At 32.4% G+C, this 20412-nt stretch overlaps 1 protein-coding gene across 2 annotated transcripts in view; it reads right to left on the bottom strand.

The window, feature by feature from the left end:
- ADAMTS3 (ADAM metallopeptidase with thrombospondin type 1 motif 3) overlaps positions 1 to 20412 on the bottom strand; it is a 281852-nt gene that overhangs the window by 156977 nt on the left and 104463 nt on the right. For both annotated transcript variants that reach the window (XM_074275098.1, XM_074275097.1), the window contains exon 4: positions 14872 to 15028. In XM_074275098.1, the coding sequence (XP_074131199.1) occupies positions 14872 to 15028 (157 nt within the window). The remainder of the gene's footprint in view (positions 1 to 14871; positions 15029 to 20412) is intronic.

The following is a 20412-nucleotide window of genomic DNA, read 5'->3' as shown; positions in this document are numbered from 1 at the left end:
AATATTGTGTTCATTTGAATTAGACAAATATTGAAAATATAAATTTTCCACATATAAAGAACAAAAAAGAAAAACAATACATGAAGCCACAAATTTAGTATATACAGCTTATTTTAGTAAGCATATAATAAATTCAACACAGCTTCAAAGTTGTTTTGCTTATCTATCTATCTATCTATCTATCTATCTATCTATCTATATCCCTTTGAACTTTCTTCTGTTGTCATTTGTAAATAAAAAATACATTAATGAATTTCTTTTCTGTCTTCTTTTTATTTTAGGGGAGGGCATAATTGTCCCTAAGTCTGCTTCCCCCATGCAATTTTTATCTTTTAAGAATGCTCTATTATAACAAACAGTCAAGTAAGATAAATCTGCACACTGGTCCAGTCGTAAAATATGTGTTTCATCATGTTTCTGTCAAGAGTTTCTTCATCATTAGTCATCTGAAATCCTGAGCTGTTGAATCTTTCAGAGGGTTTTTCTTTGTATTGTATCTTGTATATTGTAGTTGTAGAATAATCACTGTATAATATGTAATTATTGAATAAATTATTTTCTCAGGATTTTCTCCTATATTTTAAAATGCTACTTTTGCATAAATGAGTCCTTGACTTTTCTTTTCTCTTTTAGATATGAGACTAGAAATGTTATCGTTGAATTAAAATCACAATTAAGGGACTTTTGGGATATGATTCAAAATTGCTTTCCAGAATGGCTGAACTAGTTTGCAGCTTCACCAACAGTAAAATATGTCTCTTTTTCAATGGCTTTACCACTATTGTCATTTTTCTTTTGGGGGGGATGGGGTGGAGGTTTGCATCTTTAGCAAGTTGATGAGTAAGAACTTCAGAGTTATTTTAATTTGCATTTCTCTTAGTATTAGTGATTTAGAGCTCTGTCTGACAGCAGAATTACTACCATCTTCCAGCTGCTCTGGGCTTTTATTTTAACTCTGAGTATTTTTTATAAGTAGGTTTCTGGTAAATATTTATTAGAGTCTTTTTTATTTTCTAATATATTCTGCATGTCTTCTATTCTTCTATTTATGGTTGATTTTTTAAAATTCACATTCACAATTATTGATGGGGGTCGAGGTCCCTTTAAGATTCTTTTCTAATTGCCCAACCCTTGGCTGACCTTGATTCACAAATCCTGGTCAAAGGCACCCTTTGAATATCCGGGCCAGCCCCACTATCAGCTCAGTTTCCCCCAGCCCTCACCTGATCTGAGCTAACTGAAAAGCCCGACAAGAACTTGGAACTGCCAACAATCTTTTAGGTAAAAAGAGGTGAGCCGGAACTCCCTCTTCGCAGGAGCCCTTCCAGCCAACACCATGTAAGGGTTCCTGCCCACCCAGCGGCCATCTCTGGCCCTGGCATCTTTCTAACTTAACCTTATTTCCAAATTTCTACAATAAACCTTTTATTTTGGGGCTTGTAAATTCATTTACAGAGGACACTGTGCCTCATGGGATTATTTTATTATCTATGCGCTGAGAAATGGGGTTCCCCCTTTCCTTTACCTCATTATTATGATTCTCAATTTTATATTCCCTTCCTTCATATCCCCTTTCACTTTGTTAACTCTCCTAGCAAAAAGAAAGTAGAGAAAATGTAAGGTGGCTATCACTAGTAAAACATAATTGAAGCAAACTGTTTCTACTTTGTTTCCCATATTCCCTTTCCATCCTAATTACTTGTCCTTACCTTTTCTTTACTCTTAATATACCCTGTATGACTCTACTTCTGAAACTAAAGTTTGTTTTACTTGTGACTATTCCCTTATGAATCTAAATCAACAAGTTCATTCTACCCCCACACCCATTTCTCCCCATCTGAGGATGAAGAAAAGGTGTTCTTGAGAAAATCTGCCACTTTAATAAGCAAAGGGAGAACCTCAGCAAAGAAATTATGATGCAAACTACAGTCAGAAATAGAAACCTCTAGGTGAATGAGACTAAGGCTAGTTTTTCTATGTCAGAAATAGACATCTTATTTGTGGGCAAGGGAGAGACCATATTCCCTCTGTCAATAATTGAAGCCACACCCTTAGATGAAGTGAAGGCCAGCTTTAAGGCCAGAGAAACATCATCACTGGTAAGTCCAAGGACAGGGATATTCTATGAGAAGTCCATTATAGGAATCGTATCATAAAGAAAAGCAAATTGTCCTGCAGAACAATTATGAGAAACTTAAGTCATTTGTGTAAGAAACACTGTAGGATTAGTTTGTTGAGGAAATAGAAATATGTTGATGGAAAGTTTTAGGTGAGTAGTGTTGAGATTTGTGTTAAACCTAAGAACATAACATCTGACATTTCATGACAATTAACAGTTTTAAAAGTCAATTTAGTATTAGTAATTACTATTACTGTTAGTAATAGTAATAGAGTCCATGGGAAAATTTGCTATAGTTATTAACTTTAGAGTTCAGTATAAAGGAAAAAATGCAAATGAGTTAGTGACTCAGGTAGCTGCCAGCTTAGAGAGACTGATTCACAGAAGAGCTGTAACAACTGAAAATATGGTCAAAGTGCAGTGAATGATTAGAAGAATGAACTCTATCCAGGAGGGCAAGGAACTGCACTCCAGTCACAAATCTGTTTTACTTCATTGATGAATATGATGTATATGATATAATTATCAAGATTTGCTACTGGGAAGCTTTAACATCAATCAATTTGGAAACAACTCTTCATATACAGTCTATAGAAGTCAAACAAGGCTGATATGCTGAACATGGATTCAAAAGCAAAAGCCTACAAGAACTATCTATTGTTAAAATTTTGGATAATATAGCCATCTAAATGTTAGATTCACTTGCCAAGAAAAGGCAGCCTTGATCCTGTTGAAGCTGAAGGCTGCTGAATCTGCCCTGGAAATGGAGATAGGAAATATGGTTACTTCAAATATTGAATGTAATGCAAAGGTAATTAAAACTTCATCATCAGGTACTTATGAGTCCACTTCATTTGGACTCAGAGGAAATTATCATTGGAATATCATGGTAGGTATATTTTTGTTTGGCTTAGACTAGTTTCTTCTAAGATTCTTTCCAATTCTCAAGTTCTGTGATTCAATGACCCTGTAACAAAGTTGATGGTGAAGAATGAGGATGTCAGATGTACTGCTATCCTGGACAGTGTAATTCAATCATAATCATAATCCAATCATTATTTTGGAGACATCTTAAGTAAATTATCTTTATAGCCTATGAAAACACTACACCTTGATGGACACAATGACAAAGACTCTGAGTTCCATTAAAGAAAAGATGAGATATTTCTAAATCAACTGGCATCAACAAAAAGTTGGATACTGTGACTTGCATGTAAGAAACACAGAATTTATTGGAACCAATTCCAGTGTATTCAAAATAACAAGAGGATAGTGAAGTCAACAGACTGAACACTTATTTTCCATGCAAACTGTACAGAATCATATGGACAATAATGGCAAGTAATGAGACAGTGAACATCAAAAGAGCACTGGCCTCTCAACTTCAGATATAGCCTGAAAATTTTTTTCTTTGGTGACTTGCTAGTGTTGAAATAATAGAAGTATCTATGGATACCAAAATGCAACAAGGCAACAGATATGCATCAACTGAATATGAAATATGTGAAAAAGTTGGATCTCCTTAGAAGCTTATTCCCAAATTTTGGTTCAACTTTTAATAATAAAATATTTTAATTTCTAATATGGTGAATACTTATCATTATAAAGCATACAAGTAAAAAGTCTTTGGAAATCCTCAATAATTTTTTTCTTTTTTTTCTCAATAATTTTTAAAAGAATAAAAGATCCTGAATACTAAAAGTTTGGGAACCATAACCTAAGGGTTCTTACCCTGAAACCTTTTGATAGATATAAAAATTACACCTATTTTCACTGACCTCTTAACTAAAATTTAACATTTTCATTAATTATAAATGTAAGCAACAAATCATTACTCTAATATGTCCAGTAATGTCACCAAATTGCCAACAGCTTCTATGCATGACAAAAGAAAGAGGTAGAAAATAGTTAAAGGCCTCTTAGAACTGGTCTTTCAACCAAGTGCCAGTTTTGCAAATTCCATCTCTACAAATGTGCAGTCTGGGCCCTCCAGACTTGGCAGGTTTCCTAAGACTATATATATCACCAAATTCTGCTCTGATTACCATATGCATTGCCAAATGAGGACTAGCAAATAAGGATCTTTATTGAATACCCTTCCTACTTCATGACTAAATAAGCCTCATTTGTTAACTGTGGGATGACATTTTCATTTCATTCCCATACCAAATCAAAACTACTAGGGAACTGACCAGAGTCAGGACTATCCCTACCATGACTCCAGGATTTAGGTATAGTAGGGATTCATACCCTTTGCTGAAGAGGGAATTACCAACTAAAATCTCTCTAGTAAGATGGAGGCCCCACTAAGTCTCATCATCTCCCCATCCACTGAGCCATGCAGAACCCTGGGCATTTTCATCTGTCCTGATACTATACACTGAAGACCCCTGGGTCTTTCCATCTGCTCCAACATAGAACCTTCCTACACGTAATGTCTCCCCCAATTAGAATGTAAGCTTACCCAAGCAAACTATACATAACAGAGATTAATAGGAATTTTTTTTCTATTCTACTTTCATTATGGAAATATTAATTTTTTCTTGATGTTCATTAAATTAAGAAAAATATGTGAGATCTTGAGAACAGAGAATGTTTCATAGTGTGTGATGTCACATAGAAAGTGATTAATAAATATTTTAATTCAGTAAATTATATCATTTAAATAATAAATTCTGAAATATAGAAATAAAGTATGTTAGCAAGGAATTTGATGATAGGAAGAATAAATGAATTGGCCAAGTGCAAGAGATAGGAATGGCAGGCAGACATCTAGATCTTTCCACTGATATCCTTTCAAAATTTAGAAAAAATGAGGAAATATGGACTATGGATAGAACTTCTGTGAATTTGGGGATTAGCATGAAATGTCTAAGATAAGCTCAGATCTAAACTATTGTTCAGAACTCCCAAATCAATGGATATATTTCTATATTAATTCATCCAGTAAATATAAAAATACTGAATCTCAATACCTGACAGAATAAAGACAGAGAGCAACAAAATCGACAGAAAAAGGAGGTAAAGAGAAGTATACAGAGACTCAGAAAATAAATTTATTTATGTCACAAATTGGTTTACCTCTGGCCCCGTTCATTAAACATCCACCAACATGGAAAAGCAGTTTCATAAATTAATAGATTTTTCTCTGTGCCAAAAATGGAGTCTATTCAAGCTTTCAAGACATTCAACAATAATTAAAATGTAAATAAAAAATAAAGTAAACACTAACTTAAAAGTAAACCCATCTTCAATTGACATTTAAGGAGCAACTCTGTTTCCATAAAATTGCTTCATAGTTGACTTTGAATTTAGTAATTCACTAAGTGAATGTAAATTATGGGAAACATTTCAAATTGTTTTCTAATTTACATCTATTGAACGGAATTCGGTCACTTTGTAACTGAATGTTACCCTTTCATTTGTTACAAAATTCTATTAGACTTTCCTTTAAGATCCTAAAATGGTTTTGGCCATTTTTTCTTTAAACCATAAAATTAAAGACTATCTTTTATAGTCTTTATTAGATAAAACTGGACATGGGGGGATGGAGGGAAGGGAAGGTAGTGGGAATAAATTCCTATATTAAAAAACAAATATTTTTTTTCTATTACAGTTAAGTACAGATTAGTATGAATAAGGACATCCCTGAAGTAGTGATGTTTATTTGAATTTGCACTATACTAAATAATAATTATGAAAAGATGGTCTTTGCTGCCAGTCCAATGGAAATACATAGTGAAAATTCAAATCAATACTATTATTTCAGGGAATTCATACTAATTATGACCCAGCTGTAATTACAACATATATTTTAATTCATACTATTTGAAATTGCAATTATGTAAAATATTGTAATTGCTTCTGGCCTAATGAAAATACACAGTGCAAAATTGAATAATAGTATCACTTCAGGGGATCCTTTATTTACTTTATTTTCACTAATTGAGACATAGCTGCCATTTTTTAGAACTATGAGCAATGTCAAATTTCAACATAGCTTTAAAATATAGTCACTATTATGTGATTCAACAGAAATTTTACAGATGCTGCTTAGACGTTGACACATATTCTTGATATCTATTAAACTTTGTATATGTTTCAAACAATCTAAAACTACTTTTGTTAAAAAGGAATAGGTTCAAGGCAGAATCAAACAAGAGTAAAGTAATTCAGTATATGTTAATTTTTAATATGGTGAATATGGTAGATATTTCACTAACACATACACACACACACATACACAAATATGTTTTCCCCCAAAAATCTTACTGTCCCAAAAGTAAACTCTTTATATATACACATAAGTCTATATTTTTATGCATGTAAATTTTTATTTTGGTTAAAAATATTTTATTTTTTCCCTCCTATTTTCTTTAATAGTAAACGTGTCTCTCCCAATTATTACCTATGGTAAAAAAAATTGGCTTCTATGCTTATTTGTTTTGTTTGTTAAAGAGATCTTTCTTTGCTTTCTACTAAATTAATCTAAGTCCAAAGCATTAACAAAACAAACTGATGTTTTGTTTTGTTTTGTTTTGTTTAGGTTAGAGACATGTAAACTGAAGTCTCTGAAAGTATATAAAATCCTTATCAAGAACTATACTAATAAATTTCTTGTATATCCTACATATACATTCATGCTTATTACTTGTTTAGTTTTTGTTAGAAAAAATCATGTAAGCATTTTATAGCCTACTTTTTTATATCAAGTGATTTCTTTTTCATCACTGAACTCCTAAAACTGACTTAGCTGTTATTTGCCTCCAATGACTTTCATGAAGTAAAAAACAATATGAATATCCAAAAAGTTCTCCCCATACCTTAAACTGCCAAAAAATCTTTTCACAAAGGCAGTCTCAAAAACTGCCAAGTTTCACTTATAAACAAGATATTTAATTCCGATATGATAGAGATCTTGGGGGAAAAATGATAGGAAATATATATTTTATTCAGGAATCTATCTGCCAAGGGAAAATCAGAAACTATGAGCAAAACTACAAAACACTTTCCACACAAATTAAGTCTCATCTAACCAATTGGAAAAATATTAAATGCTCTTGGATAGGGCGAGCAAATATAATAAAGATGACAATATTACCTAAACTAATCTATTTATTTAGCACTATACCAATCAGACTCCCAAAAAACTATTTTAATGACCTAAAAAAATAACAACAAAGTTCATATGGAAAAAGAAAAGGTCAAGAATTTCAAGGGAGTTAATGAAAAAAAAAATCAAATGAAGGTGGCCTAGCTGTACCAGATCTAAAATTATATTATAAAGCAACGGTTACTATTTGGTAATTGGCTAAGAAATAGATTAGTTGATCATTGGAATAGGTTAGGTTCAAAGGACAAAATAATCAATAACTTTAATAATCTAGTGTTTGACAAACCCAAAGACCCCCACTTTTGGTATAAGAACTCAATGTTTGACAAAATTGCTGGAAAAATTGGAAATTAGTATGGCACAAACTAGGCATTGACCCACACTTAGCACAATACACCAAGATAAGGTCAAAATGGGTTCATGACCTAGGCATAAAGAATGAGATTATAAATAAATTAGAGGAACATAGGATAGTTTGCCTCTCAGAGATATGGAAGAGGAATGAATTTATGACCAAAGAAGAACTAGAGATCATTATTGATCACAAAATAGAAAATTTTGATTATACCAAATTGAAAAGTTTTTGTACAAACAAAACTAACGCAGATAAGATTAGAAGGGAAGCAATAAATTGGGAAAACATTTTTACAGTCAAAGATTCTGGTAAAGGCCTCATTTCCAAAATATATAATATAATCTAATTAATAAGAAATCAAGCCATTCTCCAATTGATAAATGGTCAAAGGATATGAATAGACAATTCTCAGATGAAGAAATTGAAACTTTCTAGCCATATGAAAAGATGCTCCAAGTCATTATTAAAGAGAGAAATGAACATTAAGACAACTCTGAGATACCACTATATACCTGTCAGATTGGCTAGAATGACAGGGAAAGATAATATACAATGTTGGAGGGGATGTGGGAAAACAGGGACACTGATACATTATTGGTGGAATTGTGAATAGATACAGCCATATTGGAGAGCAATTTGGAACTATGCTCAAAAGTTATCAAACTGTGCATATCCTTTGATCCAGCAGTATTACTACTGGGCTTATATCCCAAAGAAACTTTAAAAAAGGGAAAGAGACCTGTATGTGCAAAAACATTTGCGGCAGCCCTCTTTGTAGTGGTCAGAAACTGGAAACTGAGTGATGCCCATCAATTGGAGAATGGTTGGGTAAATCATGGTATATGAAGGTTATGGAATATTATTGTTCTGTAAGAAATGACCTACAGGAGGAATACAGAGAGGCTGGAGAGACTGACATGAACTGATGCTGAGTGAAATGAGCAGGACCAGGAGATCATTATATACTTCAACAACAATACTATATAATGATCAATTCTGATGGATGTGGCCATTTTCAACAATGAGATGAACCAAATCAGTCCTACTAGAGCAGTAATGAACTGAACCAGCTAAACTCAGCGAAAGAACTCTGGGAGATGACTATGAACCACTACATAGAAATCCCAAACCCTCTATTTTTGTTCACCTGCATTTTTTATTTCCTTCACAAGCTAATTTTACACTATTTCAAATCTGATTCTTTTTTTTACAGCAAAATAACTGTTTGGACATGTATACATATATTGTATTTAATTTATACTTTAACATATTTAACATGTATTGGTCAACCTGACATCTGGGGGAGGGAGGAGGGGAAGGAGGGGAAAAATTGGAACAAAAGGTTTGGCAATTGTTAGTGCTGTGAAATTACTCATGCATATATCTTGCAAATAAAAAGCTATAATTTAAAAAAAGGAAATATATATTTTGCAGTAGGATAAAATGTTTTCTTTCTGTACAATCCTATATTTGTACAACTATGAACTTTTAAGAACCTGAGTCTCAGTTCTGAATACTGTTACCAGGAGGTAAAATCAGCTATTCTGACACTGACAAGACCCCTCTAATAACTGTAACTGAAAAATGTAGGAGAAACATGCCTCAAACCACAAACAAAAAGAAATCCATTTTCCGACTGTGTTTTTACCTACTAAAAATCTAGGACCTGCTGTCTGTGCCCTCAAATTGTATCCTAATATCTTTTGCCTTAGATATGTCAGTTCGCATATTATTTTCACTTTCTTTATACTCTTGATTTTTCCATTTTATCTTTTTCTTTTCTATCATGAGTAAAATCAATATGTTTTACATAGTTGTGCATATATAATCTATTTAAAATTCTTGTCTTTTTAGGGAAGGTAACAGGAAGCAGGGAGGAATGAAACTTGGAACTCACATTTAAAAAAAAATTAAGGGGCAGCTAAGGTGCCACAGTGAATAGAGCACCAGCCCTGAAGTCAGCAGGAGCTGAGTTAAAATCTGTCCTCAGACATCTAACACTTCCTTGCTGTGTGATCCTGGTTAAGTCACTTAACCCCAATTGCCTCATCAAAAACATAAATAAAAATTAAAATGTAAAAAAAAAAAAAAAAGACCTGATTTCAAATCCATCCTCAGACACAGCTAGTTGTATGAACTTGGACATATCACTTAACCTGTTTTTTTTTTTCATTTCTATAACTGTCAAGTGGGAATAATAATAACACCTACCTTCCAAGGCTGTTAGAAGATCAAGTGAGACAATATTTGTGAAATGCTTTGTAAATCTTGGAGTGCTATGTAAATACCAGTTATTATAATAATCCTTTCTTATAATAATAATAATAATAAAGGAAGAAAGTCAGGATTGAGGAAGCTCCTAATAAAGGGAGAAATTCCCAACTTGGTAAAAAGAGCCACTGAAAGACTGTCTTTAGGAACTACCATAAAATATATTGCTTAAAATTTCTGCTTCCATGGGATTCATGCTCCTGTCTCCCCTAGTATGCAAACTATAGGAATGGGGAATAGAGCAGAAGCACTGTCAGTGTTTCAGAAGGGACAGCTTAACAAAGGGGTCTTCACTCTGCAAGAAGAACCTATCTTATTACAAAAGACAAATTCTTTTACTTTTTCTCTTCTTGTTGTTGAATTTTCTGTATTAAGTGACATAACTTATTACTTAATATGGTGCAGGAGAATAGTCTCTAAAATAATTCCAATTCTTTCCAAGAATCTGATTTCTAAAAACAATCCACCAAAGTCCTAAAAAATATACATACTTCAACATTTCATTGTTGAATTATCAAACTAATAGCATGCTAGAATTTAGTCAATCAATTGAGCATTTATTAAGCACCTACTATGTCCCAGGAACTATGCTATGCTCTGGGGATTCAAAGAAGCTAAGAAGTTTACATATCAGTTTACATCACTGGGACTGCACTATAGATCCAAAGAGATGTATAAGTGAGATATTTATAAGTAAATGAAAGTGATTTCAGGAGGATGGGAGTGAGCCCTGGCAAGAGGTGGTATCAAGAAAGATCTCCTGAAGGGAAAAGAAGCCAGAATACAAAAATGTTTGCAGCATCTCTTCTTGTAGTGGCAAAGAGAATTGAAAATTGAGTGAATACTCATCTACTGAGGAATGGTTCATATAATGGAATGTTATTGTTCTATAAGAAATAATGAGCATACTAATTTCAGAAAAGCCTGGAAAGATTTAAATGAATTGATGTTAAGTTCATCAGTTAACAACCACTTAACTGAAGTTAAGTGAAATAAACAGAACCAAGAGAATATCATACATAGCAACAAGATTATGTGATGATCAATAGTGATGGACTTGGCTTCTTTGCAGTAATATAGTAATCTAACACAATTCCAATAAATAACATTTGCATCCAGAAAAAAAAATTATGGAGACTGAATGTGGATCAAAACATAGGATTTTTCACTTTTGTTGTTGTTGCTGTTGTTTGTTTGCTTGTTTTTTTTCTTTTTCATGTTTTTTTTCTCCTTTTGATCTGATTTTTCTTGAATGACAAATGTGGAAATGTATTTTTAAAAACTGCATATATATAAACCTATATATTAGATTGTTTTCTGACTTGGTGTGGAAGTCAGTGAGTGAGGAAGAAAAGTCTGGAATATTAAGTCTTGCAAAAATGAATGTTAAAAATGATATTTACATGTATTTGCATAAATAAAATACTGTTAAAAAAAAAAAAGAAAGGCCATTTGAAAAAGATATATCTTGAGATGAACTGTGCAGGAAGCTAGAGATATGAGAAAGAGAGAATTCAAGATACAGGGAACTGACTGTAGAAATACAGAAAATGGAATTTCATCTATGGGACAACAACAATTAGTATTCTTCTTTTGCTGGAGGTAGAATGTATGAGGGAGAAGAATATATAATAAAACTGTACAGTGTATTTATATCAGAAATGAAGTGTTGATTCCATAGTAAGGAAATTATAAACATAAGAAAACATGTTAGTGACTAATAATCACATAATTATATAAATAAATCCAGAAAAATATGGACAAAATACAATATTTGTTTATGCTATGAACATTAAACAGCACAGAAATAAATGGGCCTTTCCTTAATGTGATAAGAGCATCTATCTAAAGCACTTTAGTGAATTGGCAAGGTTAGAAGTCTTACCAATATAATCACAGGCAAAGCAAGAATGCTCACTGTTACCACTAACAAATAAATGTATGGAATACACATAGACCTGTGGTTTTCAAACCTCGCATTTTAATGAATGAATATCTAGTTTTAAGTGCTAAAATTCACCCACTATTAATTCCATTTACTATATCATATCTTTGTGAGACTGGATTTTCAGCACTTGCTATGATATAAAGCAAGTAATTCAAGAAAGTCAATGTGGGACAGTAAATATAGTGGTTTCTAATATGATTCCAAGGTTTGTGAAATTATGCAGCACCCAACAGGAACATACATCTCATTAGTATGTAATTGTGTTTATTTTAAAATGAAATGAAAATATTATTTTTATTTGAAATTATGTGTATTATGATTTTTAATAGCTACTAAGTTGTTAGAACACAACAACTTATTAAGCTGTTTGGATCTAACTACTTAATAAACAGAACTGTTAGGTATTTCTTTTGGCTTTGAGATTCCATGAAAAAATTACCAAAGGCACCATGGACTGAGACATTGTAGAAACCTCTAGTATAGGCAAAAGGAAGCAAAATGATTGCTTTTTTAGATAATATGATGGTTTATTTAGAGAAACTCTGAGATAGTTAAAAAGTTAATAACCTTAGTAGAATAGGAGAATATAAAAATAAACACATATCGTCAACCTTTCTGTATGTTGTCAATAAAACTCTTAAGCCAGAAAAAAATGTCATTCAAAAATTAAATGAATGAATAAAAAGCATTCATTAATACTTAATACATGCCAAGTATGAAAGATACAAATAGAAAAAAGTAAGGTACTTCCTGTTTGCAAGAAATTCATAGTTCTAATTGCCAGAGAACACATCAAAGAAGTCTAAGCTGATAGAAAGCAAGGTTCAGAAGCAAGAGATATGACAAGGCTTGGGATCTTTATATTACGTAAATGGTAGAGATGATGATCTGAGGGATCTGTAGGAATAGCCTGGAAGTCTTAAGAGGCAGTGAAAGTTTGGTAAATGTTAAATGTTTCCTCTATCTAACCAAAAATAAGGTTGATGAACTTCCATTTTGCTCAAGTCAAATGTGCCATTGAAAAAGCCATACAAGTTTTGGATGCCCCAACTGAATAAGGGGGCAAAGGAAGAAAACAAGGGAGGAGGGAGGACATCTTCAATACTGGGCATCTTCAGTGTTGGCTCCGTAGTAACAAGGAAAGTAAAAACTATTGTAAGCCTCTAGGTACTTCTGTCCTGTCTTCCCATCTAAGCATTAGATGGCAGTGAATGCAGGGTATTGTATCTGTTTCTTTTATTTCTGGTGTATTTATTCTTTCTTGCTCTTATGTGGAATAGCAAAAAATAGAACAGATCAGATTACAACTTTGTGAACTTCAGAAGGTAAGAATAGTCATTAAAACTACTAAGCAAGTAAACTAGCAGCCCTCAGAAGTTAACTTTATAACATAGGTGATAGGATTACAATCCACTAGGATTTTTATTCGAGTTCCTTGAAGAAGCCATTCAGATTTGGTGGATGTCCTAAGGTCATGGGAGACATTACACTCTTCCCTATTAACCAGATACTTTTCTGAACTGAAAAGTGACACAGTATTCTTGCTTAATATTTTTGTGATATTAAAATAGTGAATGACATACAAATATATTTTTGTTTTAAAACTGAAATAAAACTACTAAAGGATATACCTAAATCAGTTCCAACCATTACATCATGTCTTGTAAATATTTAAACTAGGAAAGGATAAAGCAGAAAAAGAGAATAGAGCAATATCACTGATGAATATTAATTTAGAAATTTAAATGTGTTTAATTTTAACAAAGAGTAAAGTAAATATTTCTTATAAGCACTGTGTAAGAGGGGATGATGTTACATAAAAGTCAAATTGCATCAAAACTGTCCAAAGACATAATCGTTGCATAGAGGTAAGCATTAGACTAATAAAACACAACTTCTCAGCTTCTTCAAGGAACTCGAATAAAAATCTGTGAAACAATTGCTTTCCTCAATATCATTTGAAAATATTACAGGTCTATCTCAGCTTCCAGAGTTAAATAACAATAATAAACATAATGAACAAAATACATAAAACCTTCAGCTAAAGGGGATAACATTGTTAAGGATGTCCCTACTAAACTCTGGAATATCATTGTTATAGCAGATCTGGGAAAAGATACACTCACTTTTAAACCTTAAATTAGAAAGCTTCACAATAGCAATTAGATGCAGATGTTTTAAGTCTAAGGCTATATACTTGGAAACTGAGATAACTATTTCCCATTTATATATCCTATACTTATAAAAAATTAAAATAATTTTTCAAAGGAATAATTACTTAATAACAACTATTTTCAGACATCACTAGAAAAATAATGGGGAAGAAACTACCTATAAGAAAACCAGAGTTTGTTTTTCTTTATTCTCCCCCCAAAAAATAAAGAGCTATTTGTTGCTCGAGTTTTGGGCTCATCCAACATTCAAAAAAAGTTGAGGGAGAAATTCTGAACTAGAAATTGATAATCAACTGTATGCTATACCAAGACATACATCTTTCTATACTAAGATATACATTCATATCAAATAAACATATTATAAAGATTTTTGAAAGATAAAAAGTATATATTTCTTTAAAGAGAACTGAAAAGCACAAATATCTTCACATTTTAGGCTTAAAAACAGTTTTGCCTAAAGGTTTAAGGTAAGTAATGATCTGGCTAGATATCAAAATATGCATACTATCCTAGCATTAGAGATGAAAGTTATCTTAAAGATCATTAATTTCAAATCCCTTCATTTTACAAATGAATGAATTGAGACTCAGGTTAAATATCCTGCCCAAGAAGATTCAAGTAGGTAGTAATTGTCTAAATCAGCATTCAAACACAGAACTTCCTCTGATGATGGCTTTTCTATGTCTTATTTGTATGAATATTACAGTTCATTCAATGACCCAGAGTAAAGTAACTCAGCATATTATGCCTTCAATCATTTATTTTCTTCTACTTGTGAAGTTTGACTCATTCTAATGAATGCAGCCAAATTCTTGCAACTTGGGAGAAATTATGTTTTTTTTTAGTACTTGTCATTTAAATTTAAAATTAAAGTTTAGCAAAGATACCTACCTCTGTATAGAAAGTCTTTGGACATGTCAAAGGGTACATGCTTGACTGATGATCTCTTATATACCACATGAATCCTTCCTTTCTCTTCTTCCTTCTGCTTACCTTTCTCCAAAGGTTCAATGAAATATTCATCATCATCTGTCCTTATCATTCCAGCCTGGAGAAAGGAAATGGAAGTGAAGAACACAATGTATACATAACTTAAAGCAAAACTTTTTTTGACTTTTTTGTTATAGTTCATTTTGTATTTCAAAATGGGAAAGGGCAAGTCTTTGAAAATAGCTCACACTTGTATTGTGCTTTAAAATTTTCAAAGTGTTTTACAAGTATCTTTTCATTTGATCCTCATAACAACCTCGTGAGGTAGGCACTATTATTATCTACCAAAAGGGAAACTGAGGCAGTATAGGGTTTGAATTGGGGTCTTCCTGACTCCAGGTCCAGCATTTTATACCATCTTGCTGCTAAGAATTAATTAGGTAAATCAATTCTTCTTTGGTTTCCAATTTTTTAAATTTCAATGATTATTTTATCTCTTGGAAATTTTTATATGTCCCTTGGAGGTAAAAAAAAAAAAAAATTAGTGAAAAAAGAACTATCATGTCCAGCTATGCTCTGACTCTGCCCTCTGGAGCCTAACTGCCCAGAACAGAGTTGAGGCTATCAATTAGTTCTTCCAGATAGGTTATGGGGAGTACGGGAAGGAGGATACTAGAGTGAGGAAAGAGCACCTGCAAAGGAAGAAAAGAAAGCTAGTGAGTCAGGAATAATGCTTTTCCTGAAATAATAAACCAGGAGAAGCAGACACCATTCAGGACAAGCAGGATTTTGATTCAGAATTTTCTTTAGTGACAAAAGGTGGTTGGGATATTAAGACTCTAAAAGTTTTTAGACATCTGTAAATAATTATTTAAATATTGGTACTATAAATGTAACATCTTGGGAAAATTTATGAGTTTCCCCATGATGTTCCACCTTCTTCTTCCTGGAGTTCCCAGAGTGCAGTGTCAAAAAGTCTCTTCCCATTTGGGCTGAGTCTCTTCTTCCATTCATTTATACTTTTTCCTGAAGAAGGCCCAAACAGGAAGAAGTTCTCTCCATGCAGTCATGTTATGGCTGCTCAGTTGTCAAACTGGAAAGAGCCCTAGCTATTACATGATCAAACTCCCCCAATGTTAAAGGTACAGAAGCTGAACTACAAAGAAGCAAAGGATTTGTTCGGAAAACACACAAAGATAGATAAAGAACTAGTATCATATTTTCTGACTTCTATGTATAAATTTGACTTTCCTCAAATAACAAGACTATGGTTTGGTTGAAATAATAGCAGTTTACCCACTGATAGTACTAAGAAAAGCAGTTGCTTCAGTTGTATATATCAATGTTAGCCAGACTTTTTTGAAGAAACAATAAAGAATTAGTTTTTCTGACTCTTCATCCTCTTCCCCTTCTTATCTTAAACATGAATTATTATTCTAAGGTTTTTTCTCCAACCAACACGAACATACTCTCACACTCTCACACTCACTCTCTCTCTCTCTCTCTCTCTCTCTCTCTCTCTCTCTCTCTCTCTCTCTCTCTCTCTCTCCCTGCAATCTTATCTATATCAAATGTTTCAACTATAATTTACATGCATATGAGTTCCAATTCCATATCTCCCCTGGTTCCTCTCCAAAATCCAGCACTATGATTCCAACCATCAGTTAATTGTCTCTATTTATTTATACCTCCACCACCTAAAAATCATTATTGGCAAAACTGAAGTGATTAATCTTTGTCTCTAAGTTTACCTCTGTTTCTAATTTTCTTTCATTCTATTGATGATATCATTAATTTCTTTGTAACTGTTTCATAGTTCTTTGTTCTAAATACTCACTGTTTCCAAGACCTGTTGATTTATCTCAGCAATGTCTTTTATATCTATCCCTCTCTTCTTATACACCATAATTTCTTTTGTCTCAACTATTACAATGATATCCTCAAGGGCTTTACCTAATTCTCTATCTAATTTATCCTGTATGTTTAAATAGTCCCCTTTTGGTGTGATCATGTTACTTCTTTATTGGAATATTTTCAAGGATTTCCTCTGCCTGCTGAGCATTAAATACCATTTTCTGATGTTCCTTGGACTCAAATTCTTATCTCATAGTACTGTCTCATCTTTCAAGTATTTAATGTTCTAAACAATCTGAACTTAATTCCCTTCTTTGTTCTTATCCTACTCTCTTCAATCTTTGCTCAACTTTTTTCAACATATACAATGGGTTCTCTTCCCACACCCACACATTCAACTACTTTCTGGGACCTGGATCTCAACACAGTACCTTAATTCCTTCCTGAGCATATGAGACTGAATATGGATCCCAAGATGAACATTTCCAGTCTTGGAAGCACTCTTGTGAATTTAAAATGTTTCTGGATTTAAAAATTTAAAAAGTTTCTGGATCTTTCAATCAACGCATTATGGAAGGCTTCCCAAAAAAGTATTACAGAATTTCTTGGAAGAGAAGCCGAAATATCAATAGGAGTAGAGGTCCAAACCGAGGCCTGGTTTATAAGACATGCCTTGAGAGAGACAGTGTATGGGAGAAAGAATCAGCTCCATTGGAAGCAAAATGCTGATTCAGCAGTGTCTACAAAACATTTATGTTTTGGTGTCTTAAATATCCATTTAAAGGGAGAATATCACAATAGTATAATATATATAATATATATTTCTTTCATAAGAAAAATACATCTTCAATTGTTTTTTGCATCTCAGAATTTCTTAAAGTGAAGCAAACCAAAATCCCTCAGCCTTATCCATAATCTCCTTATCCATGACCAGCAGTTCAACTATTGCGTGGTTCCTATAGGAATCTTAGAAAAAAGGTTCTAAAGAATGGATTCAATTAGTTTGTAGAAGCCTTCGAGATTGTATGCCTTTCAACTATTAGACATATTAAAATTACAAAGGCAATAAGCAAAAGCTTAACTTAATTCAACATACCCAAAAAACCCCAATTAAAATGCCATCCTTTTGATTAAGTAAATTGAATTCTATGATTGTTTAATTAGGCAGTGGATAATTCAAGGAAACCAATTTTTATCACTTTGAAATGTGCTTTCACATTCAATTATCTCATTTGATAATCACCCATTATCTGAGTTGATTCCCTTCTTTACTTTCTCATCTCTCCTCCAAATAGCTGATAATGCTTTTGAGCCAAAACCCAGATTCCCAATCTAATCTGAGATACCCAATACCACACTGGGTTAGTAGATGAGAAATAAGGAAAATCAAGTTAGATATTAAATTATCAAGAAATTACTTTGGGCAAGTAATTTATTGTTATTGATGAAAGTTTCCCATTCACATTTGTAAAAATCAGAAAATTGGGTAAATATAAACTCCTTCCTATTTTATAATTCTATGATTAAAAATTCTAGTTGAACTATTAGAGTTGGCCCTCATATATTTTATTTTTATAATTTATTCCTCATTATTTGTATCCCAAGTTTAAGTGAAATGATGTTATTAAAGTTTATAATATAATAAAATAATATTATAATTGTTATAATATAATAACAATAATAATATAATAATAAATATTATCATTAAGATAATATGTTCAATAATGGTTCAACCAAAGAAAAAAGATTAACATTATACATAGAATCAGAAGGGAAAACCTCAACATCTAAATCAGTTCAGATACCCTATCTTCTTACATTTCTTTTAGACCAGGTTTTTGATAGTAAATGTTCAAAAAACAGATCTCTGGGTGGTGGGGCTGGAAAGGAGGGTGGGAAACATATATAACTCACTTTTAAGCCTAATGGTATTAGTATTTGCTTTATCATCTTTTTTGATCCTAGGCAATAAAAGAATAAGTTACACTCTGATCTGTAGCTTTTGCCAAGAAGAGCTGGTATTTAAGCTAGCACTTTAAAAATTATCTCTGTTGTTCCTCACAACATTCCTCAATGTCACATCAGTAGTAAAAAGCAAAGTCAGGATTACAATCCATGCTTTTGGGGTTTTTTAACTCCAAATTCTACCACTTTTCTATTGGACCAAGCCTTATAGGAGCTGCTTTTCTTTCTGCCTTCAGAATTCCATCCCCAAAGTTTTTCATTACAGCTGGGTTGATCTTCTCCACAGTATTTCAGATCATTGAATGCTACATACTCTTTGAACACTTTTAAATCTGATCTTACAGAGAGAGAGTTCTTTATGCCAGTGAAATCATAGGTCCCATCTTTTCTCAGATGGTATATACCTACTACTCTTTTTTCCAAAAATAAATACAGAATATTTATTTAATATATTATCATAATTATTTCCCTATTGATTAATGTTAAAGGATATTAACAGGCAATTTTCCAGTGAAGAAATCAAAACAATTTACAGTAAACAAAACAGTTCTATCTAAATCATTACCACTTAGAGAAATGTAAATTAAAATAACCTTCAGATATAATTTTATATTTACCAAATTGATTGAATGGAATGATTGAAGGGAAAAGCAACAAATGTTAGTGGGGATATGGAAAAATTGGGACACTAATTTACTATTGGTGGAATTGTGTACTAATCTATTTTGGAAAACAATCTGAAACTATAACCAAAGAGTTATTAAGCTATCTACACTCTTTGACTCAGCAATACTACTTTTAGATTTATTTCTAAAGATGATTAGGGAAAAAGAAAAATAACCTGTGTATTCTAAAATGTTTATAGGGGATCTCTTTCTGGTGGCAAAGAACTGGAAATTCCAGGGATGCCCATCTATTGGAGAATAGCTGAACAAGTTGCGGTATATGACTGTTACAAAATACTGTTGTACTATAAGAGATGATAAGCTCAAAGATCTTAGAAAAACATGGAAATACTTGCATGAAATAATGAAGCATGAAATAAGCAGAACATTGTATGCAATAACAGCAATATTGTTTTAGGAATGGCTTTGAGTGAATGTTATTTTATGTATTATAAATAATCAAATTAACTATAAAAGACAATTGAAAAAAGACACTGAGTTCAGAGAAAGAACTGATTAAATAGAAGTGTATATATAGAACAATTTTACATGTGTGTGTGTGGGAGAGTATGGGTGTGTGGAGGGGTGTCTAATGGTAGTTATCTCTAGGGTAGGGGATGGTAAAAAAAAGAAGAAAAAACTACATGATAATTTTGTTGTATATATGAAAGGAACAGCAAGTTGTGTAATAATAGCCTTGAATGTATAATCATCTTTTTCATTGAACTATATTTTAGAATATCTTGTTTTATTCCATGAATATGCATTAATATTTTAAAAGAAAAAAAAGAAATTAATATATATCATTATATTCCTCCAAACCCTAACCCCAATTCTGAATCCTAAGATGATCTTGGAACCTGAAGCTTAGGGCTAAACCTCACATTTTTTCACTATCTTTTTTGTATGGCCATCAGAGACCACCAAGAATTGGGGAGGGAACGGTTTCAGAATATTTTCCTCCCAATAAAATGTAAGATTCTTGAGGATAGGGAGTTTCATTGAAGTCTTTAAATGT

The sequence above is a fragment of the Sminthopsis crassicaudata genome, chromosome 6 (assembly GCF_048593235.1).
Source record: "Sminthopsis crassicaudata isolate SCR6 chromosome 6, ASM4859323v1, whole genome shotgun sequence".
Classification (NCBI taxonomy): Eukaryota; Metazoa; Chordata; class Mammalia; order Dasyuromorphia; family Dasyuridae; genus Sminthopsis; species Sminthopsis crassicaudata.
Note: the sequence above shows the minus strand (reverse complement) of the source record. Positions and strands in the feature narration are given on the sequence as shown.